We start from the raw sequence: 25,346 nt of genomic DNA, 5'->3' as shown, positions 1-25,346 counted from the left end.
AGAAAATAGCTGGGAGAACAAGGATTTTTTTTATCTTGAATGCAAGTTGTGCCTTGAAGCGATCACCTGTAGCCTAGCGCAACCGCGACACACTGTTCGATTGAAGGAATAGCAGGTAGAGATTAAAAGGGGTGGATTTCGTGCGTGGTTAGGAAGGAGTGCCAGAGACCTCTACAGGTGCGATTCAGCTCATTTCCGAATTTTCCGGACGCATGAAAACATCTGCGGGTGCTAATTAGTGTTAGGGGTAGTTGCCTAACCCACCCTCACGGGATGGTAAGAGTCATAGAAAGGTAAGACCTTCGACATTTAACGGTTTTAAAGCCAAGCGATGCTAGAGAATTGTTCTCGATTGGACGGACGCGACGCAAAACGCTGTCACCACTGTCAGTCCTAAGGAGTTGCGAATAAGGGTTGAAAAAAAGGGGGTATCAGGTCGCATCAGGGACGCTCTGAGCGACACCTACAGAACCGGCTTAGCCCATTTCCAAAATTTTTTTGGTTCGTTTTTCGCTTCAGATTGTCTTGTACTTTCCAAGTTATAACCTTGCAACTTTTGTTTTTGACCGGGAGTTGCTTCGAGAGATATACATAACTCCGAACTGCTGTACCTACAGCGGGGAGATTTTTTAGGGATCAAGTCAACACTTTGGGATATATCATATAAAAAATTCAGATTTTTTGCTCAACTTTTACGAACATACTTCAAACTTTTGTTTCTTTAATTTTGTCCTGTAGTTTAGTTAAGAAAAATTAAAAATTAAAAATAAAAATAAGTCATGTAAAAAAAGTAAGTCATATACACATGTGAATAAATTATATTATGTAATAATATTTATATATGTATATATGTATTCTTATGTATATGTATGTATGTATATAAATATAAGTATGTACACACACACACACACACACACATATACACACACATACACACTCACGCACCCACCCACCCACCCACCCACGCACGCACGCACGCACGCACGAACCCACCCACGCACGCATGCACGACGCACGCACGCACGCACACGTATATACATATATGCAGGTGTGTGTATTTTATTTTTTATTCTGCTTTTTGTGTTCCTTTGAATATTATATAACATAATTTTTGTCTTTTCATAGTAAAAACGAAGGATATTTTACAGATAAATTTGACTAGATAATAAGAAAAAAAAGAAAAAAATACAAAAAGAGAATTGCTACACCAAATATAAAAAAGGAAAACCGAAAAAAGAGAGAGAGAAAGAGAGAGACAGAGAGAGAATATACAACATATATATGTAGATACATACATCTTTATATGTACATACGTACATATAAAAATAAAACATACACATAAACACATTATCAGCAATGTTATTTTCTATTTTGTTGTTTCTGATATTCTTCCTTACTTGGTCTCTCTCTTTCTCTCTCTCTCTCTCTCTCTCTCTCTCTCTCTCTCTCTCTCTCTCTTTTTCTCTCATAATAATTTTTTATTGCAAAAATATGTATATTATCTAAATAAGATGCTTAATACTACAAAATGCGTGATATCCAAACAAAATTACCTTTTTAAAAAAAGGTAAAAAAAAGCGCCAAGTGTGCGCCTGTAAGAAAAAAACTATTATATTAGGTAAGTTGTTTCATTATTCTATTGTTTTATTATCTTATTGTCTTCTCTACAAAATAATTGATATAAAGTAAATGCGCCAACTATGCGTCAACCTTGAAACGGAAAAAAGATACATCAAGTACATAAACGCGTGCTTTCAAAAATAAATTTAAGATTAATACAATTAGTCAAATATATTTAAAAAATACTAAATAATTAAATGATTAAAATCAATCAACGGGATTATAGTGAAGCAAAAACTTGGCGTGCCCGGCTCGTTGAAACACAGTGACCCACCATGTTATACAATGTGAAAATTATTTGTACAAATAAAATTATGAAAAATAACCTATTAAAAACTTTACAAAGCTAAAAAGAATATATCAGATACATAAACGCATTCAAAAATAATACGAGATCAATACAATTAGCCAAGTATATTTGAAAAAAAAGGACCTAGAAAAATTTTATAAAATCTATTAAAAAAATTAATTAAAAAATGGAAATGTTACAAATAATAACAGATAATAAAGCAGAAACTGGTAGAGAGTAAAACAATACCCAAGCTACATTAATTGCATTCTTGTGTATTTTTTGATATCATATTTTATACAAAAAAAAACTAAAAACGAAGAAAATAAACTTATACCCCATAGAAGATTCCGAGAAATGACTTTGTTGATGCTTACTCGCGATTCTCGTGTTCCAAATGTGAAATTCGGAAGGCCTGGAACAAGTGATAAACAAGATCGTTTAGATAGAAAGCCTCATTTTATTTTTGTACATCCCGAATGAAAACACAAGAATTGTGCAGTTTGCACAAATAGAAAAATACCTGGAGGAAGAAGAGAAACCAATTTTTTTTGTGAAACGTGTGAAAGAAAACCAGGATTGCACCCTGGAAATTGTTTGAAGTGATATCATACACTTGAAAATTACAAAATACACAATAGTGTAAATAAAACTGACATTTAATTGAATTTGTTTCATCCTTTATTTATTTATTTAAATTGCCCTATTTTTTAGTTGCAGTAAATTTTAAATAAAACACTTAAAAGCGTTGGGAACTGCTGGTAACAAAATTGAATTATAATTTGAAGCGCAAAAAATTAAAGGTCCTTGGTTTTGTGTTTTTGTCGTATTGTTTTTTCGTCTTTCGTTTTTCCTCTTCCGCTTTTTCTTTTGCAATCTTGCTTGAGGCTCTCAGTTTTTCTTGTAATTCCTGAGCATGGTCATCATAGGAGTATGTCGGCCTAGGTGGTTGATTTAGGGCTGTAAGGTAGCTCGGTGCCCGTATATCAATTCAAAGGGGGTAAGTCGGATTACGGTATGTGGTATTGTATGTGAACATGACGTATGGCAGCCACTCATCTCAATCTGTCTGATCGGTGTTTATGTAGTGGCGTAAGTATTCTGCCACAGTCCGATGTGATCTTTCCACTGTCCCGTTGCTCTCCGGGTAGTACGCGGTTGTTTGCATCTTTTCTATTTTTAGTAATTTGCATACGTTCTTAAAAATCTCATTCGTAAAATTAATACCTTGATCCATGAGTAATTTCTCCGGTATTCCGTGTTCAAAAATTATTTTTGTGGCAAACGCTTGTGCGACTGTATTTGCGTCTTGATTTTCATTCTGAATCGTTTTAGTAAATTTCATAAGGATATCTTGGAAAGTCAAGATATACTTGTTGCCTGCGATTGTTATTGTCAAAGATCCCACGACATCCATTGCACATTTCTCGAATGGTTTCTCGGGGGTGTCTGTTATCGCCATTGGCATCTTTGTTTTTGCTCTTAATTTGTTCTTCTGGCAGTGTTCACATTTGGCGATGTAGTCCTTTACATCTTTCGTTATACCTCGCCAGTTATGGTCTAATCTTATCCGCTTCAGTGTGCGCGCAATTCCTAAAAAACCTCTGTTATAGTCCAAACTACAATGTAGGTGACGTTGTGAAAGAGGTTATCGTTTGGAATCCGCCGTGCTCACGGAAGTCTCTGCTAACTTCCGTGATCTCGCAAAATTCGATGCGAAACAACAGCCCGAATGCAGTTCCGCATGAGTCAGTCCCAGATGCGCACAATAATAAACGGACACAGCAGGCTGAGTGAAACGGACACAGTAACAAACGGACACAGACCAAACGGACACAGTAACAAACGGACACAGACCAAATGCGCACAGACCGAACGGATACAGTAATAAACGGACACAGAACAAATGCGCACGGACCAAATGCGCACGGACCAAATACACACGGACCAGATGCGCACAGTGTCAATCAGATAAAAGTTAATTCATGCAAAATCTTCAAAAAAAAAAAAAAAGAAAATTGAGATAATTAACAAATAAGTGCGGTGATCTAATCTACATAATTTTATTCAAATAATCGGATAAATATTAATAACTAAAGTGTGTGAGTAAATTTTAAACAAATATTCATTCCGTGCATTGGTAATGTTAACATGTAATAATTATTCAGTTTAGCAACATAAATATCGATGAAACTGTGCTCATTTGACGCATTTTTTAATAACGAAACGAAAAAATTTGGCAGAAAAAAGCTCTACCTTACAGAGCGAGATATTAATCGTTATAGTTCTCTAATCGACAGGTTAGGATATCTGTCATGTTTGTATTTTTGGTTGAGAATATATTCTTTCTCAATCAAAAGCACAAATAATTCAATGCAAAGTATTATCTCGTAAGTATCTCGTTAATGTCATAAAATACGTACGCATATACGTTGCTTCATTTCGTCGTTATGACAGATTTTATAACCTGTCAAGTCGTCAACTTTAACGATTAATATTTTGCTTCGCGGGACAGAGCGGCTCGTTTTTCTGCCACATTCTTTCGTTTTGTGCAAAAACGCGTCGTATGACCATAATTTCAGCAATATTTGCACTGGCGTGATTAAACAGAATAATTGACGTATATAAATGTATATGGAATTATACGTGTGTGCGTGCGTGCGTGTGCGGTGCGCGCGCGTGTCTGTGTGTATGTGTGTGTGTGTGTGTTCAATTTAATTACAATACTTTTGTATATATATATATATTGTGCATATTAATTTGTGAAGGGAAATTGCTATCTCGTATTGTATTAGAATTTCATTTACTTTTACTGTGCGTTTCAGGTACCAACAAACCATGTCTCTGAATCATCCGCAGTTTATAAAAAAATTATTCAGATCGACAAACATCAATCAATCTATTTGCAAAACGTGGGATTCTTTTGAGCGAGGGTAATTATTACTGTCTTCGCTATGAGAATCTTGTGCAATGTCATAGAGTTTCTACAGAACTTGAATTTCTTTAGTCTTATAATAAAATGTCATACTTACTGTGTTTCAGATGCCGAGGAAACAATATGTCTCTGGATCAATCGCCGTTTATAGAAGAATCATTCTGCAAGGGCTTTGCCCCCCCCCCTCGCACACCCATCCCGTCGGTAGAGGTGCCCTGAAAAGTTGCAACCCGTATGCTAAGTTCGTGCGCATTTGGTCCGTGCGCATTTGGTCCGTGTGTATTTGATCCGTGCGCATTTGTTACTGTGTCCGTTTGATCGGTGCGCATTTGGTCTGTGCGCATTTGATCTGCGTCCGTTTCGCACTGTGTCCGTTTGTTACTGTATTCGTTTGGTCTGTGTCCGTTTCACTCAGCCTGCTGTGTCCGTTTATTACTGTGCGCATTTGGGACTCACTCTCATATTATAGTAGTTTGATACAGGCATGCTAATGTTTATAATACTTTCAAAAAAAAAATATATTGACGTCTGTTGATGACGATGAGTTAACGAAGATAAAATAAAAACTCGGATAAAATAAAGTTCACACAATTATGCAAACATCATAGTGAACTCAATTTTTGCTGTCTCAATACCAAATAACAGTCATATTTATTATTAGCATTCATGAAGATGTAGAATGTTCAGTAGAAAAAAATCTCTCTGCAGCTACTGTTGTAAAATTCGTTTATGCATTTAAACAGGGAGCGTCCCAGATGCGCACAGTAATAAACGGACACAGCAGGCTGAGTGAAACGAACACAGTAACAAACAGACACAGACCAAACGGACACAATAATAAACGGACACAGTAACAAATGGACACAGTAACAAACGGACACAGACTAAATGCGCACAGAGTGAAACGGACACAGTGCAAAACGGACACAGTGCAAAACGGACACAGTAACAAACGGACACAGACCAAATGCGCACAGAGCGAAACGGACACAGACCAAATGCGCACGGACCAAATGCGCACACTGCACATGCGCACACTGCACGTGCGCACGGACCAAATGTAATCCATGTACATTGCAAGCAGAGTAAAGTCCACATAGGTTAGCGACTTAGACGGGGTGGGTGCGGGAGGGGGGCCAAAGGCCCCCCTTGCACCCCCCTGTGTGTGTGTGTGTGTGTGTGCGTGCAAAGCATTCACTGCATCACATGGATTTGCGACTTTCCGTGTGTGCATTTGGTCCGTGCGCACTGTGTCCGTTCCGCTCTGTGCGCATTTGGTTTGTGTCCGTTTCGCTCTGTGCGCATCCGATCTGTGTCCGTTTGTTACTGTGTCGTTTCGCACTGTGTCCGTTTATTACTGTGCGCATCTGGGACTCACTCTTTAAACATGACTGGAAATAAAGGCAAGAACCAATTGTACTGAAAAATTTTGCAACAGTTGTTAAATTACTTTCTCTGCTTAATTCCACTACAGTAAAAATTTAATTTATGGTATTAAGAGATATTTTAAATTTCTGTCCTATTTTAAAACTAAAAATACATTTTTCTCTTATTCGGTTTTTATATTCGTCTTACTATTACTATCCGTAGTTGCCTTTTAGATCTTAAATCTGATTTGTGTTGAAATGATTTTGCACACAAAAAGAAACATTAGTTTTTAGTCCAATAATATACTTGACGTCAATATATTTTTTTTTCGAAAGTATTATAAACATTAGCATGCCTGTATCAAACTACTATAATATGAGAGTGAGTCCCAAATGCGCACAGTAATAAACGGACACAGCAGGCTGAGTGAAACGGACACAGACCAAACGAATACAGTAACAAACGGACACAGTGCGAAACGGACGCAGATCAAATGCGCACAGACCAAATGCGCACCGATCAAACGGACACAGTAACAAATGCGCACGGATCAAATGCACACGGACCAAATGCGCACGGACCAAATGCGCACGAACTTAGCATATGGGTTGCAACTTTTCAGGGCACCTCTACCGACGGGATGGGTGTGCGAGGGGGGGGGGGGGGCAAAGCTCTTCTTGCACCCTTCGTGCGTGCGTGCGTGCGTGTGTGTGTGTGTGTGTGTGTGTGTGTGTGTGTGTGTGTGTGTGTGCAAAGCATTCTCTGCACCACATGGGTTTGCGACTGTGTCCGTTTCGCACTGTGCGCATTTGGTCCGTGCGCATTTGTCGTTCTTATACCCAGTAGGTATAAACAATACAAGAGTAACAATAAAATATATTTATGCTACAATTTCTGAATAAACTCCATAACATTGCACAAGGTTCTCATAGCAAAGACAGTAATAATAAACCCTCGCTTAAAAGAATTTCGCTTTGCAAATGGATTTATTGATATCTTTATCAATCTGAATGATTCTTCTATAAACGGCGATTGATCCAGAGACATATTGTTTCCTCGGCATCTGAAACACAGTAAGTATGACATTTTATTATAAGACTAAAGAAACTCAAGTTCTGTAGAAACTCTATGACATTGCACAAGATTCTCATAGCGAAGACAGTAATAATTACCCTCGCTCAAAAGAATCCCACGTTTTGCAAATAGATTGATTGATGTTTGTCGATCTGAATAATTTTTTTATAAACTGCGGATGATTCAGAGACATGGTTTGTTGGTACCTGAAACGCACAGTAAAAGTAAATGAAATTCTAATACAATACGAGATAGCAATTTCCCTTCACAAATTAATATGCACAATATATATATATATACAAAAGTATTGTAATTAAATTGAACACACACACACACACATACACACAGACACGCGTGCGCACCGCACACGCACGCACGCACACACGTATAATTCCATATACATTTATATACGTCAATTATTCTGTTTAATCACGCCAGTGCAAATATTGCTGAAATTATGGTCATACGACGCGTTTTTGCACAAAACGAAAGAATGTGGCAGAAAAACGAGCCGCTCTGTCCCGCGAAGCAAAATATTAATCGTTAAAGTTGACGACTTGACAGGTTATAAAATCTGTCATAACGACGAAATGAAGCAACGTATATGCGTACGTATTTTATGACATTAACGAGATACTTACGAGATAATACTTTGCATTGAATTATTTGTGCTTTTGATTGAGAAAGAATATATTCTCAACCAAAAATACAAACATGACAGATATCCTAACCTGTCGATTAGAGAACTATAACGATTAATATCTCGCTCTGTAAGGTAGAGCTTTTTTCTGCCAAATTTTTTCGTTTCGTTATTAAAAAATGCGTCAAATGAGCACAGTTTCATCGATATTTATGTTGCTAAACTGAATAATTATTACATGTTAACATTACCAATGCACGGAATGAATATTTGTTTAAAATTTACTCACACACTTTAGTTATTAATATTTATCGGATTATTTGAATAAAATTATGTAAATTAAATCACCGCACATATTTTTTAATTATCTCAATTTTTTTTTTTTTTTTTGAAGATTTTGCATGAATTATCTTTTGTCTGATTGACACTGTGCGCATCTGGTCCGTGTGCATTTGGTCCGTGCGTATTTGGTCCGTGCGCATTTGGTCCGTGCGCATTTGGTCCGTGCGCATTTGGTCTGTGTCCGTTTGTTACTGTGTCCGTTTATTACTGTGTCCGTTTGTTACTGTGTCCGTTTGTTACTGTGTCCGTTTATTACTGTGTCCGTTTGGTCTGTGTCCGTTTGTTACTGCGTCCGTTTTACTCAGCCTGTTGTGTCCGTTTATTACTGTGCGCATCTGGGACGTTCCCTTCCGTATCGACCTAAATAAAAACCTTACGTGGCACGAATAAACCGCGAGGCTACCGCGTACCAATTTCGAAACTCCAGCCTCGCGGAAGTTGCCCAACGTATCCGGTCATTGACCCCTAAAAATCACATTTAACTAACAAATCATTCGGCTATATAAGTCAATACGCGCAGGGACCGGGCGGAGAGTAACTTAGCAACGTCCGAGCTACGTTGGTTTACTATATTTTAAGAAAATATTACTTATCGCGAGTGACACTTGAAACCGTTACGCCCAACAGCTGAGTGTAAGCCTGACCCACGAGTCCATAATAAAGTTCATCAAGACAAACAGGTGAGAGTGTTTTTTCTCTTATTGAAAACCACGAACCGAACTTTCACCCTACGAATCCTAACCCCTAAGTCAAAACGAATCACCGAACTCCTACGAGAAGAACTCTCGGCCTGACCTATCGTCACAATACCTCCTAGTGAAGCGTCGTGGTATTCATATAATATCTGTTTCTTTTCTTGCTCCGTATACCCTCGGTTTACTTTTTTTTTCTCTTGTCGGTTATTTTTGATGGTGTTTACGTGCACCGTGTTTTTTTTCACGGGATGACGGCTTAGTGCATCGGCATTAGTATTGCCTTTGCCGGCCTTATGTATTATCTCATAGTCGTATTCTGCGAGCTTGAGTCTTTATCTTATCAGGCGGGATTCCAGGTCCGTGACATTGAATAGCCATACGAGTGGCTTGTAGTTCGTAATTATTTTAAATTTTGTGCTGTATACGTACGGTCGAAAATGTTTCATGGCCTATACGATCACTAATAATTCTTTTTCCGTTGTATTGTAATTTTGATCCACTCGATTCATTATTCTACTTGCGTAAGCGATCGAGCGGTCTTAGCCGACAGTGACTTGCGATAACACCGCTCCTATCGCGTAATCTGACGCGTCAGTAGTAATAAGGAATTGAAGTCCGGGTATTTTAATACCGGTGCGGTTGTTAATTTTATTTTGAGAATGTTCGAACGCATTTTGTTGCGTGGTCGTCCAGGCGAACTGTTCCTCTTTTTTCTTTAGCGTAGTCAAGGGTTTCGCAATTTTAGAAAAATTTTTTATAAATTTCCGATAGTATCCTGCTGAACCGATAAACGCTTGCACGTCTTTTACTTTCATGGGGATGGGAAATTTTTTCACGGCGTCCAATTTTTTGGAATCGGGCAGAATTCCGGTAATTACGTGGCTCAGGTAGTTAACCTCCTTACACATAAACTCGCAAGTAGGTATAAGAGGCCGGTGTCACTCCATGGGGCAGTGAGCGGAGTGTGGGGCGCGGGGGGTATTCGGATTGCGCGGGGGATGACGTCACGCAAAAGCGGGGGAAGAACCGGATTGCATAAGGGTCCGTTTGGGGAGGGAGGGGGAAGGGACCGCAATGAAACCCTACCCTAGATGCATTTACGTTGGGAATCGTGTTGTAAGTCTCAAATTTCATGATGCCGAGCTCATAATCGTCATCACTCAAATCTATGGTTGGAAAATAGGTTGTAGCGAGGACGCTGCTCTTCCCGGTAAGCGTAAGTATCAGCAACATCATTGAAAAACCGTCAAACGAATACTGAGTTAAATAGCACGTTGTCAAGCTTTAAATTCATGCGCATCAAGAAACTGTAGACACAGTTGTCCACAAATACTTTGATTCTAGGTTTGATAGGACGTTCAATTGTACTCTATCTTTGTCACACCGTTTCCGAAATATCGTACAAGTTCTTTAGGCGATCGAAGGTTGCCAAAATTATCGAAATATATCACGTGATTGTTTCTTTTTGCGTACGCTACCCAATGAGTACCGGGGCCCGTCACATCATCCAGATTTACAATACCGCTCTAGTTTCGACAGGGGCCGCTTATCGGTAATGCGTTACGCAAGAAAACCCCTCTAAAGTATGGAATACGCATACGAATAGCCAGTTGCTGCAGTTGTACATTTGTCGTTGTACCCGCGGGTATTTTTAACGCTTTTTCGATGTTTTTTTTTTCTTTCGATGTTACACCTTTTCCAGATTTGTATGGAGCGAGGTACAGCTCCCGTCCATCTGTGTACCGACCAAGATACAGTCCGTGACGTTCCATCGCGCGATTGTGACGCTGCAGCTCCTCGAGTTGTCGTCGCGCGACTTTGCTGTCGTTCATCGTTTTCACCAGCCGCTCTACCGATCATGGATCCGAGCGCACACAATATTGGTAGAATCGGTAACATGCCGCCTCGTTTCACCGTAGGAAGTATTCGTTTCTTTTTCGTCATCTTTTTCTTCATCGACGTCTTCTTTATATCCATGCCAACCTTTGTTTTAGCTTTCATAGCTGCCCAAACGGCTGCAGCAGCAGCTTTCTCTTTCAGAGTCAAATCTCTAGCAGTTACGCGTCCTAGCGCTTTCGTGGCGAGTACCTTGACCGCTTGAGAACGAAGATATTTTCGAAACTGTGGACGATTCATTCGTGGTGACCGTTCGAAATCACATGCAAACGCCGGAGAGTCGAAAAGCGCTGTTACAGCACTTTGGTTTGCTAAGTCGAAAGTACATCGGAGATTTCCTCAACGGTCGTGGTAAAAAAGAGAAAATTATAGATATCGTGTACGGTGTTTATCTGGGCAAGAATGGAATGATGCTTGGTAGCAAAAAGTTTGACGTGGACGGCGAAGATAACACAATTGTCGATGGCATGCGCTACGTTGGCACACTCGGTCTTTATGAGCTAATCATTAAGAGATATCCCGATGATTCTCTCTACACGGAAAACGATAAACGAAAATAGAAAAACATATTGCTGGCTTCAAACGCACATAAACGCTATCACATTGCACACGGTCGATCATTGAACAACAAGTATAAATAATAAATAAATAATTAAGTAATTTCACCGTTATTAAAAAACGAATTTACGGTTGGAAAAGGATTACCTAACGCTATGACATTAAATGATAACGCAATCGATTACCAGCACTGGGATGATCTTAACGAGCTAGTGGATCGCATACGACTGCTCGAAGTTTCGCGTTAAGCTGGTCACAACGCACACGACAACGAGATGCTGTCAATCATTGAGGAACTTCGCGAGGCTGGTCTTATTATAAATTAATGTGGAGAACGTTGAAACGAATCAGTTGATCGCTGTCATCTCATATCGAAAAATGTCAATCGACAAATTTGGGTTATGCAAACTGAGAAACGACACCGACGATTCGTGTCATCGTTGGAGTGGTCTAGTGAGAAATTATATGCGTGAAAACGCTTTGTGTCGCGTTGTAACAGACTTTGACGCGAGATTGCGCAAGATTCGCCGTCTAGCTAGCGTAGCCTGAAATTGATACCGACGCCGTCAACAAATTATACGTGGATTAGTATATTAAAACTTTGACGAACCAACAGAAAGAATCAGACGAGAGGTTGACTTCACTTGAGAAGGACGTGCGAGCGTTGTAGATTGCGATAAACGAACTTCAGCATACGATTATCAAAGCTGAGTCAAAAACAACAACGAACGGCAATGAGCGGGAATGAACGACGAAGAGACAGTTACGAACGTCTGACGAATGATTTCGAAAAATTTCTGAATCAACAACGAACGGTGGAGGAACGATTGTCAGGTAGTTACCAAACAGTTGTAAATCAGGCTAGAAATGGCTATGAACGACTAACTAATCGATCAATACCAGAAGACAAAGAATGGCTTTTGAAGGACGACAGAAAGAAATAATAAACAAACGACAACGGTAACGAACGACAAAGAACGATAATATAAACGACAACGAACATCAATACGGACGGTAACGAACGACAAAGAACGTGAAACGAACGTGAAAGAAACGTGAAAAACGTGAAACCAACGTGAAATAAACGTGAAACGTAGTCAACAAACGATAACGAACATCAAAGAACGTGAAACGAACGTGAAAAAACGTGAAACGAACGTAAAGGAACGTGAAAGAACGTGAAACGAACGTAAAAGAACGTGAAACGAACGTAAAAGAACGTGAAACGAACGTAAAAGAATATGAAAGAACGTGAAACGAACGTGAAAGAACGTGAAACGTACGTGAAAGAACGTGAAACGTACGTGAAAGAACATGAAAAAACGTGAAAGAACGTGAAACAAACGTTAAACGAACGTGAAACAAACATGAGATCATTAAAATCCGATCGATATGTTAGTCTGAGAGGTTGCGACTCGTCGAGAAACTGCACGCTCCTGCAAGAAGGAATTTTTCACGAAGACGTGTTATAGTTCGAGGATACGACGACTTGTGGCAGGCAGATATTGTCGAGATGCTTCCGTATTCGCGTTTCAACAAAGGCTATCACTATATACTTACTGTCATCGATATGTTGAGCAAGTATGTGTGGGCTATACCGCTCAAGAGCAAGGATGGAAGTGAGACAGTTAACGCTATTGCTGAGATAATGCGAGAGAGCAGTAGACATCCGAAAAACTTGCAAACCGATATAGGGAAAGAGTTTTACAACGCTGACGTGCAGAAACTCTTGAAAAAACATGATATTAATCATTATTCTATAATAAAGGCGTCGGTCGTTGAGCGGTTTAACCACACGCTGAAGAACGATATGTGGAAGCAATTTACACTCTACGGCAATTACAAGTGGATTGACCAGTTACCACGTCTCGTGTTGAATTACAATACTCGAAAGCATCGAACTATCGGTATGCGACCCGTCTACGTAACCCTCGCTGTGGCTAAAAGTCTCTTGGCTACAGTATACAGCGCTATAAAGATTGTAGGTCCAGCGAGATTTAAAATGGGTGATTCAGTATACGTGAACAAGTACAAGACGGTTTTTGAGAAGGGTTACACGCCAAATTGGACAACCGAGGTGTTTAAGATTATTAAAGTGCAGCATACTAATCCCGTAACCTATCTACTCGAGGAATATTGTGGAAAATCTATAGCTGGAGCGTTCTATGGGCACGAGTTGCATCGTGCGACTCATCCTGATGTATTTCTTGTGGAGAAAATATTGCGCAGGAAGGGTGACGGGGTCTACGTAAAGTGGTTAGGATTCAATGGATCGCATAATTCATGCATACACAAAGACAATGTCATTTAATTTATGCAAATTTTCTTTTATTATACTCATATAAAAATACAATGTAGCCATATAAAAATAAATGTTTGTGACACATAATAATAAAAAAGCATCTTTATTATCCTTCCATCATCCTTAATATGTAATACATGTAAAAAATCTTATTTCATATAAGTTTAGATATATAAAATACGTGTGAAATATGAAATACATGAAACGCAGAAATATAAAATACAAAATAAGTGTAAAATGTATAATACATACAACACAAAATGTAAAACTATAAGATACATGTAAAATGTAAAATACATAAAACGCAAACTATAAAATACATGAATCGCAAAATGTAAAATTAATAAATATATGTAAAATGTAAAATACATAATATAAAATGTAAAATACGTGTACAATACAAAAAAATATATATATTATAGGGGTATCCGCCAATGTCTCCACGCCGCCAATGTTTCGGTTGAATCTAGTACGAGATATCGTTTGTTGTCGTACGGACTTAGAGCGATTTTCTGTTCGGATACCGTGTATACTTCGTGCAACTTCGATCGTATACATGGCTGACGATTATCCGATCGACGTGTCAGTTCGATTTCGTTGTGGAGACAGCGCGTGTAATCGTCAAACGTTATAGTTTGCGCGACGACGTTGCTCTTGACACCTTTAACCTTTTTAGTATCCTTCTACCCTCATCGCGTACATTTTCGCCCTAAGTCCAACAAACTCTGTCATGATGGCACCATTGTTTTCATCTTTCATTAAACCTGTACTTTTTTATTTTTGAGAGGTATACCATACGCGTTGTCGATCAGATAATCACTCGTGTCGAATCTAGCAATATCACGCCTCATGTTTTCATAAACATTCTCGCACTTGACGTGGTAAACAAGACTGTCTGTGTCGGTATGCATAACTTTGTCGCGATACAGCAGTAGCATGTATTCGTGGTGAAATTTGTACAAGCAGATTTTTGATATGTCGAGTATACACATCCCTACATAAATCGTTTTGTTGAATTTCACCTCGAGATTACGCAATTTGATGGCGATTAAACTCTCTGAAAATACGCTTCTACTGTGAAAATTCGGTCTCGCGGTCATTGCTTCGGCGCCGTACTGTCCCTCCCATTTCGTCAAATGTTTTACATTAACATGATTGCGTACATTTTTCATTGTTTTACCGAATACTGCGTTGTTCATGAGTTTGTATAAATTTTTTTCAAAATTGTTTTTCGCGAGGATTTGAAAGCGTGTGTTTAATTCTATGTATTCGCGGAGCCACGCAGATTGGGAGAATTGTAATACGCGGTGTATTTGTGTTACGCGAAGACCGTGGCGCATGCACTGCTGCAGGTTACGGTAATGAATAATGTAACGCTTTTTATCGTAAACAGTTGTGAGGAGTTGCTTCTCTCGCGTACCGGGCGGTTTGTTGCGCGTTGGACAGAATGGTAGATCGGCATGCACGTCGTGAAGATGTTGTGGATACTCGATATTGACTTCGAGAATGTAATCCGTGGGCGAATCTGTGGCAATCGCGTTTACGTCAAAATTCGAAATATCTTCAACCCATTGAAATTTAGCGTAAGGCAAAGGTTGACACATTGCCCATCCATAAAAGTTATTAACGTCAAAGTACATAAGATACGACGGTGGTTTTGATGGGTCGTATAACTGCATGTACTTGTTATTGGCTCGCGCATGTCTGCCTGAACATTGACTGAGGCCACCGCGTATACCGCGTTCTATAAACAATACCATATCGATATCTATGAGTAGCTCAAAATTGACACGTGTATGTTTCGGCATGGCGTCCCACGTGAAACCCGGTAATGTGTAATAATGCGCGGGATCGAGACCGTAACTTTTGATACACCTGTCGCGAAAATTTACAAAAATATCTGCTAATAATAAAACATCTGTTTTCAAATATAAATCGCTGTATTCGCCTAAGGTATGGATGGAGAATCGCCTCCAGACGTTCTCGGCGTACACGTAATCGCTCTCAGATACCATATCACCAGTCAAAGAACTGAAAAATGATTCGCGCGGCGGTAAACACGTGTCCTGCAACTTATTCACACAATCTACGTACTCGTACGGAAATACACCTTTTCGAGTTAATAAACTAAATTCTTCATAAGATAGGTTTGAAAAATTCAGACCGTACAATTTTTAATTTATCGCTATTGAGATACGATACTAATTTATCGAGACTAGTGTTAAGGAATCTGTATGAATCTATAAACCGTAACCCTATATAATTTCGCGAGTCTTTTTCGGTAGTATCTTTAACGAATTTAGTAAAAGAAATATACTTTTCTTTTGTTATTGGTGGCAGATTAATGCAGCCTTCGAACGCGCTTGCTGTTTATTTTTTTATTATAAAATGTGAATCGTAGCCGGATAAATTGTGAAAAACTATTGAAATATAAAATGAATTTTAATAATTTAGATTACAATTTGAATGCGCGGGACCACGGTATCTATCAGTTATATGACAATGATCGCGCATCCGCGTATCATCTGGTATGAACGGTTTAACACAGATATGACAATACGTCGCGCTACGGTACGCCTGCCATTGTTCCTTCGACAACGTGTTCATGGGAACATTAGCGGATAAACGAGCCTTAACGTTATGCGCCAATTCTTCTAATTGTTTCGTGAACGATGATATGCAATCGGGATCACGATGAAACCGATACACGGATAACGCGTCGTACGAGCATCGCACGTAATAGCCAATGCTGAATACCTGGTGATGCTGGTATGTATACGACCCTCGCTCTGTTTCAGGTTGCGTCTTTTGCAGTATGCACTCCAAATCAGCGTACACGACGAAGGGAAGCCGTTCCTTGTTCTTGTGGTTACTTCAACCACTTTTTCTGTTCGCTCAATAGTATGGCACAGTCATTCATTCGATGCAGTCTACAGCATGCAACTGTAATTTTTTTTTGGAATCGAAGTAGTGCAAGCACCTGCGCATAACAAAGAAAATTTATTTTTACTATTTAATAAAAAATTATAAACACGTTTTTATAAAAAAATTATTACTTACCAATCACAAATGTATTTTCTGCATTTATTCTTGCTCAATTGCTAGCTTATGAGTCGGGATAAATTTTTTATCAGCATGAAGTATCCCACGTTGCCCTCATTATCTTGCATGTATAATAAATTTACATGCTTTTCCTTCTTTTCGTCGGAGAGTTGCAGGGGGGCAAATCTATTCTTTTTGATGTCATATACGTTGATTGAAATATTATTGTTAAGTCGCTCGAATTTTCTAATATCCTTCGGCGCGACTGGAAACTCTATGTCTTCGAAATTCAGACTCGCACTGTAATGCGGATACGATAATTTCCGAGCAGGATGATCTTGAGTAAGATGCAAAGCAGCAACCACCGACCATGCGAAGCACGCATTGTCTTCTAATTGCACGTTAATCATCGCTCTTTTTAGCATAATATGCTTCGGTAATGTAATCTGACATCCCGCACGCATAGGATTGTATTTATTTATATTTACAATTTAATTTAATATACGCGACAACGCCCACCCGCTGTCACGCTCTTGGAATTTTTCGAGCGACGTCAACGTGGCCTCGATAACGTATCGTTCGTACCATTCGTTCAAATCTGATACTTGGAAGAATGCGTAATTTTTTGTATTCACATTCTTGTTGGCACGTTTATCCCCCGCTACAAATTCGCCATTGAACGCGGTATTTACTTTTACACTACCGTGTACGTTTATTGTCTCCCGCACTCGCTCGAGCACAATGTTTTTAGCCTCTTCTAAAAATTGACGTGGTTCAATGTGATGCACATTAATCAATACACCGGTTAAGATACGGCTCTTGAATGCAGTATCTATTTCACGCCACTCAAGTCTCGCGTTATTGTCATTAGTGCTCGCATAATTACCGCCTACGTACATAAAACGTCTTTGCAGTCGCGTTTTTTCACCCTCGATTCGCGCGATTCTCGCTACCAAAGATTGTCTCTGTCCAACAGCAAGCCGAGCACGCTTGGCACGATTGCGTTCCTCGAGCTGTTCGATGCATTCCTCACATTGTTGCAACCATATAAAAAGCTCACCCTATGTAGTAACTCCGTTTGCTTGTTCTAAGAGTTCGCGTTCCACTCGTTCGAAATTTTCCATTATGTAAAAACGCAAATTCGTTTAACCCGCTTTGAAAAATTTGCGTAGGTTTCACGTTCTAACAAACCGACTATAACTCGAATCCTTGATCCTTAGTTCTAAGGGGATGCTTTAAGGGTATCGTCATATATACCCATACTATTTGTAAATAGTCACGTTAAGTCTGTGGACCGCCTGACCCTTACGGAAAAAACACTCTAATTTTGAGAGTTTACACTCAAAATTCAGTATTAATACTCGATTTTGGGAGTTTACTCCCAAATTTAGGTGTATACGCTCAAATCTTGAATATTTACACTAAAGATTGAGCGTTTATACTCGAACATTGAGTGTGTACACCCAATGATTGAGTGTTCATACCAAAATTTGGATTTAAATATTGAATATTTGAAAGTATACTCTTAACATTTGGATATAACACTCAATAAATGAGTGTATACTTCCAACATAAAGTGTGAACACTGAAACATTGGGGATGTACACTTAACATCTATCGGTTGAAGGTATACACTTAATACTGAATGTGCACTCTCAAACATTGGATTAGAAAATGTTAAATAAAAACAAAAGCAAGAAAAGCAAGTTCAACCAAAACATTTAACTGTAGAGTGTTCAGCTGGCATTGAGTATTAATTTGAGTATCACTTTCAACTTGGATGTTTGCCATCTAATTGAGTATTAATTTCAGTGTTATTCTTAAATTTAGGATTAACATTGAAATTAACACTCAATTAGATGGCGAACATTCAAGTTGAGTGTATACACTGAATTGAGTGTTTACCCCTTGTCCCAAATTATACTCAACTTGAGTATTTTTTTAAGTGTTATTTTTAGTGTTTTTTCCGTAAGGGGAGCTTCGACATATGCTCAATCGTAATAAAGAAATTTTTGGGGGAGTGAATATTAAACGATTTTTAAGTTTTTCGGCGAGCATATCAACTATGATATATATTGTTGCGCCCGAGTCGGGAGATCGTTCGGTGCATCGGGATTTCTCCATAGAACGTGAACGTTGTCCCTTGACTACGGATGTTGACGCATTGTCAAGGGAAAGTTGAGCTTGAGATTTCGAGCCGAGCGGACGTGTACGATTATAGTGTATCTCTACGAGAGAATAAAGTTTCAAGTTTAAACGAAACAGCCGGCTATTTCTTTTGCGTAACTGCGTCGCGAGTGGAAGAGAGTGCGTGAGCGCAATAATATATATATATATATTATAGTAATAATAATAATAATAATAATAATAATAATAATAATAATAATAATAATAATAATAATAATAATAATAATACAAGAGAAAAAGCGAAAGGATAGTATGGTGATGAGTGGGAAAGTGTAAGAGGGTGTGACTAAATTTTTATTTTTTTTTATTTTTTTATTTTTTAATAATATATATATATTTTTAATTAATTATTACATATAAAATAAAAAATATAGTTAGTGTAAAAGTATAAATATAAAAATATAAATGTATGTTGTTCATAAAAACTATTCCTAAATTTCTAAATCGCTGATTAGAGGTTCCATACTCAATAATCGGCGCAAATTCATCGCGATCCCAATCTTCCAAATTCTCGTCAACCAGTGGCTCAATATTAAATAATTTGCGGAAATCAAATACGTCGGCCATGCCAAATTTTCCATAAGAATGATTTATTAGATCATCATTATGATCCTGATTGATCTTCCTAAAGTATTGTGTCCAGATTTTTTTTCGATATTGATAAAGCGGGGATGTGTATATCAGCGTAGGAAAACTACGGCTGTAAAAAATTTATAATTATAATTATATATTGTAACCGTGCTCACGAGCGACGGCTAACTTCGCCTCCTTCCCTGGTCGCGACCCTGAGCCGCTCGGGTGTCGGGGCGACTGCTTCCGCGAAATTTTCCACTGCAATGCTTAGTTGGGCGCCAGGTACGTTAAGCGTACCACTCTGTGTGCACCAAATCGCTAATGAACGTTACGGTAACAGAATCGCGGGAAAGACGGGCGCATGCTAGGCGACCGAGGCGTTAGCGGCTCCGATATCCAGCTGCTCAGCCCTAAAATGGCAGAGGGGGGGGGGGGTGGATGGAATCGGGAAGGCGAGAGAATTATTGAAGCGACATAAATTTTAAATAAAATTAACAAATATATTTAACAGTAAGTAGTACAGGATTAGACGGCTCTATGTGGTGGCAATGGTGACCTGCGCGCGTTACAAGCTGACGATCGCTTGACATTACCTGTCGCGAATACGGGATAATCAATAAACGGATGATTTGACGTACGCGGGAATTCTCCGACGGGTCTACGCTTTTTATCCGGCGCTGTTGGTAGACGCCAAACTCCCGATGGAATAACAGTGTCGCCAAGGGCGATCGGGACGAAGAGTAGCTCCGAGTTCACGCGACACGCGGCGGGCTCGTCCTCCGCACGTTACAAGATCCCACAAGTAATATGCGCGATAATTATTCTGAGCTCGCCAACGAAGTAGTACAAGACAAGAATATGAAATCGAACGAAAGCGCAATTAACAACGATTTGCGATATCGATGCGATAGATTAAATCAAATTCTTTGAACAATAAATCATAAATGCGCAACCATTCACAGCACGATTAATAGCTCGCGACACAATTATAGGACGAAATCACAGTTGACTCGGCTGCGGATCGGGACGCACACGCAATGTAATCAGAATACGAAACGAACAGCACGGAACGAACTCACGCGGGCGGGCGCGATCGGGCGAAGCAGCGATACACTAATAAATTCGTGACTCTAATCTAAGGACCACAAGATCGTAATAAATCCGTAACTCTTTCGTGAGTCGCCCAATCGCGAAATCGGTGGCTTTACAATTTACGACGCTCGTCTCACCAAGCCGGCTCCTTCGTCTCGGCCTCGTCCGGATCGGGAGGTCTCCGGCTCCTGCGTCCTCTTACATGGTGTCTCAGCTCGGGATCGGGATCGCACGCACAAGACAATACAACGTCCACAGCTCGAGTGAGGGATCCTGGATTCTGCGGGGACCGCTCGGCGACGCACCCCACCTTGCCTCCGATACTCCGGGTCCTTATTGGTCGATTTTCCAAAAATTGATTTTCGTGCAGCGCGCGGCGTGCACGCCGTCCCCAGCTGATCGATCCAGGCGCGGTGGTCGATACTGTTGGGCCCCGTGCGCGGGAATTTCTGGGGCTTTTTTCTGGTAGGTTCCTTTCTCCTGTCCGGGCGCCTTTTCCGCTACCGGGACGTTATTTCCTCCTCGACGAGGGCGTTCGTTGATGTCCAATTGTCATGATCTCCGCCGGGACTAGCGCAGGATCGGATTCGTAGGTGCCCCGTCGGAACATCGGCCTCGCGTGCCTTCGCTGGATCCTGAAAGCGTGATTTGGCGGCAGTATCGGAATTCTCGAACGACACGAAGTGTAGGCAAGATAAGGGCGGTATTACCTGCAGACCCCCGCTCGAAAAGGGTCTCCGTTATTCCCTCGGTGTCCGCTCACCTGGTGACCTCCGGGAATGTTCTCCATCGAGACGAGACGCCAAAAAGTTACAAGAACGATCGCTATGGCCACCGATTTCCGCCGCACTCGTGATGCAGCGTTCGCAAAAATCTTGATAATTATTCGAATGGACAGCACGTGGGACATCACACACACAAAAACACGAGATAACACGCTTTTGCGTCCGCTCCCGAGCGGGAGGACGCAGGATGTTAACGCGTAAGGGCCCTCAGGGCCTTGTGACGGACAGCAGCCTGCGGCTGTCACGTCACAATATATATATATATATATATATATATATATATATATATATATATATATATTGTGACGTGGTAGCTTAGCTGCCACGGGTAACAGCGTCCCTCCCCCGTCACAGGCTGCGAATTCGCGCCGTACGGGGAAAATAGGCGAGAGGCGAGAGGGGATCTCCATGGGGAACCGCGACGGGCCTAGCGAGCATATTATTAATGTTACATATTTTTGGTTTCTTTGCGCGACGACCGCTTCTCGATGGAATTTGGCGAGAAAGCGAGAGAGGAAGAGAGAGAGCGACGGCGATGCGGGGAAGGAGGAAGGACGCCACCGGTGCCCGGGAGAGACGAGCACGCGGCCCGCACGGGAACTCGGCGTGGCCCGGGAAAGCCACGGCCGGAGCCTAAAGCGGCGGTGCCCGCCAACACCACGACGGAACATCCCGGAGGGCTGTGGAGGAGCCCGGATGGGACCCAAACGCATCGGGGGAGGCGTCGAGTCCTCTCGCGGGGAGCTGAGGTCGCCGCGTGCGCTGCCCCGGCTCGGACAGTGGCCCAGCGGAAAAAGGAAAATTTCGCGGGGCCTGCGAGGCCCCCGGAAGGATTACGGCGCGCACGTCCCTGCGGTCGCAGGACTGCGTGCCTTGCAGCAATTGGGTCGCGGCGCGGAAACAATGCGCATGACTGAACGGGGGGTCGCGGCGTCGATCCGGGATCGACCGCGATCCACCCCGCTTTTGCGTGCGAGCGGTCTAGGCGTAAGGTCGCGTGTCGTGCCTCGAAAGGCTAAGTATCGGTGGCTTGTGCGAGGCCTCAGCGAGAGCCAAGGGACGAGCCTAGAGACGAGGGAGGACATCGCCTGGACGTTATCGGTGAGGTGGCCTGCCAGGATAATTTAGTGTGAGCGGTTGCCGGCTGGCGAGGTGTCTCCGGGCCCGTTCTGCATCCGTTTTTGTGTTGGTGCGTGATTCGCGTGGACCGCAGGGCGGTCATACGTTCGCGTAAGTAATTGGGGATTTATCGGATGCAAGCGGGCGGGACGCCAACGCGCCGAGCCACGGGGAGGACAGTTGTGAGGACGCTCGGGTTCCGTCGGGGATTCCCCTCGACCGTATGCGCCGCAAAGCCCTCGCGCGAGCGAGTATCGCGTCGCGAGTAGCGGATGGACGGGACTTCCGGTTTCGCGACGGGGTAAAGTGCGGCAGCGGCCGGCGATTGCTGTGTGACCCTCGTGAGCCACGCGGTCGGGATCTATAGTTGCCGGGAGTGTCGGCACGTGCGAACGCCCAAAATTCATTGTGCGCGGAAGATTCCACCGCCCGTCCTTGTCGGCCGCGTGCCTACCGCGGGAGCTTCCCGCGTATCGTTCGCGTTTCTTTTTGGTTTAATTCGTGCCGGGGCGCCGCATTGTCGGAACGCCGCATGCCGCGTCCCGTGATATTATTATTTCTGTCCGGCATTTATTTTTAATAAAATTCGTTATTTGTTAAGCTCGGAGTCTAATTTTCTGGCGTGTCGTCCGCCCCTTCGTGCTACCACAGTCGCCTGCTCCCTTACGATTCACCCCGCCCCTTTACCGTTAGGCAGAGCTAATCGAGATTGTCGCGCGAGGATCGAGGACACCTTGGCGTATCGATTTTCGCGAATTGACGCGTCGTCGAGCGCGTCTGGCGCCCAACAATTTCTCGCGATAGCGTGTGGCTGAGATTCGAGCGCGACAAGCACGGCATCGGAGGTATCGGTTACCCAGCCGGTCTTATTGTTTTGGCTTTTCCGGTCAGGAAAAGTCGTGACAATATATATATATATATATATAAATATATAAATATATATATATATATATATATATATATATAGACTTCCGTTTCCGGGCCAGAGTAAGTTAGACGTGTGTAGTTGCAGGCTGTGAATTGAGTGTATTTAGAGGTGTTAGAAAGAGTAGGAGAGGTAGGATAGGCGGGTGGGAGTGAAAGAGAGCGATAGAGAGTGTGTGGGTGGATAGGTGAGTGGAGAAAGAGAGGAATAGAGTGATTTTACGTATTAATTAGGTGTCTCGGGGAATAACAGAGTTAAAGCAGGGAGCAGGTAGAGAGAAGACGTGCGTACGTGAGAGTGGGGGAGCAGGAGCGCCGCTTAGTGACAGAGTAGGGAGGTAATATAGAGTTAAGGCGGGTTCAGTAGACGCGACAAAAATGACGGATAGAGCCAGAAGCGACAGTTGCACTTCGGTTGATAGCATGAGAGGTAGCAAGAGATTAGCTAGATCACCGGCGGGAGAGGATGGAGAAGAATGGGATAGGAAATTAAGAGATTGGAAAGAGGAGATTGTTAGTAGCTTAAAGATAGTTAAATTAGAGATGAAGGAAGAATTGAAGGAGATTATGGAGGAGCAGGGAAGAAAGATGAGAGAGGAGATAAATGCGTTGAAAAAAGAAATTAATGATTTCAAGGAGAGAGAATATAGATGGGAAAGAGAAAGAAAAGAGTTAGTGGTGGCGCAGGAAGAGTTAAAGAGAAAGATAGAGAAAATAGAAGTAGGAGGGGATAACGCAGTGGGAAAAAAGGTGAGAGAGATAGAGAGGAGGTTAGAGTTGAAGGAAAGGGAGGACAGAAGGAAGAATCTATTAATTAGAGGTGTAGAGGTCAAGGAAGGGAATAGGAAAGAGGCGGTGGAGAAGGTGTTCAGGGAGATAGGAGCAGAGGTGACCGTGAAGGGAGTTAGGAGAATAGGGGAGGGGAGCAAAAAAGGGAGAGAGATGATATGGGTGAAGTTAGAGAGTGAAGAACAGAGGAAAGAGGTGTGGAGTAAGAAGAAGACGCTGAAAGGTAGGGAAGAAAGAATTTTGGAAGATTGGACTTGGAAGGAGAGGAAGATGAGATGGAGGTTAGAAAAAATAGCAAAAGTAGAAGAGGAAAGGGGAAATAGGGTATGGTTAGGATATGGGAGGATTAGGATAGGAGATTATTGGTGGAAGTGGGATGAAGAAGAGGAAGTCTTGAGGAATGAGAAAGGAGAGTTGAGGATAGAAGAAGGGGGGGAAGGGAATGTAGGAAGATTGTGAAGGGTAAGTCAAGAGAGAAGGAGTCGAGAGATGAGAGAGTCTTGAAAATAGCCTTCTGGAATGTAGCAGGGCTGGGGAATAAAGATAAAGATTTTTGGGATAATTTAAAGGAATGGGATGTAATGTTTTTATCAGAGACATGGGCGGACACAAGGGGTTGGGAAAAGATAAGAAACAGGGTACCAAAGGGTTATGAGTGGGGAGTACAGAAGGCTAGTAGGAGAAATAGAAAAGGAAGAGCGATGGGGGGAATGGTGGTAGGAATAAGAAAAGAGCTAAGTGATAGAGGAAGTAAAATAGTTGAATTAGGAGAAGGGTTATTGTCGGTGGGAATTAAGATTGGAAAGGAAAGTTGGAGGATTGTAGGGGTGTATATAAAGGAAGAAGGTAGGGAAGGAGCTATGCAGTTACTGAGACGGATGATGGAATCAAAGGATGGAGAAGCGAGGGTGATTATTGGGGGCGATTTCAACGCGAGAACCGGTAGAGAGGGGGGAGGTTGGGGGGAGGATTCGGATGGTGAAGAAGGGGAAGAGCAGGCTAGGAGAATGTCCAAAGATAGTAAGGTAGATAAGGAAGGAAGGAAGCTATTAGAACTGATAGGTGAATGTGGATGGGAATTGTTAAATGGAAGGATGGTAGGAGATGAGGAAGGAG

General features: G+C 41.5%; 1 protein-coding gene across 1 annotated transcript; it reads left to right on the top strand.

Annotated features, from left to right (window-relative positions):
• Positions 1–23,819: 23,819 nt before the first annotated feature.
• Positions 23,820–24,689, top strand: LOC118644647 (histone-lysine N-methyltransferase, H3 lysine-79 specific-like). Its single transcript, XM_036283637.1, has one exon. It carries the CDS (start codon positions 23,820–23,822, stop codon positions 24,687–24,689), a length of 870 nt encoding a protein of 289 aa, XP_036139530.1.
• Positions 24,690–25,346: the final 657 nt, after the last annotated feature.

This window comes from Monomorium pharaonis, chromosome 3 (assembly GCF_013373865.1).
Source record: "Monomorium pharaonis isolate MP-MQ-018 chromosome 3, ASM1337386v2, whole genome shotgun sequence".
Classification (NCBI taxonomy): domain Eukaryota; kingdom Metazoa; phylum Arthropoda; class Insecta; order Hymenoptera; family Formicidae; genus Monomorium; species Monomorium pharaonis.
This window is presented reverse-complemented; position numbering and strand designations above follow the sequence as displayed.

Bases quoted from the DNA above. Each gene is read 5' to 3' on its own strand.
- LOC118644647 (XM_036283637.1), top strand. From the start codon at position 23,820: ATGACGGATAGAGCCAGAAGCGACAGTTGCACTTCGGTTGATAGCATG.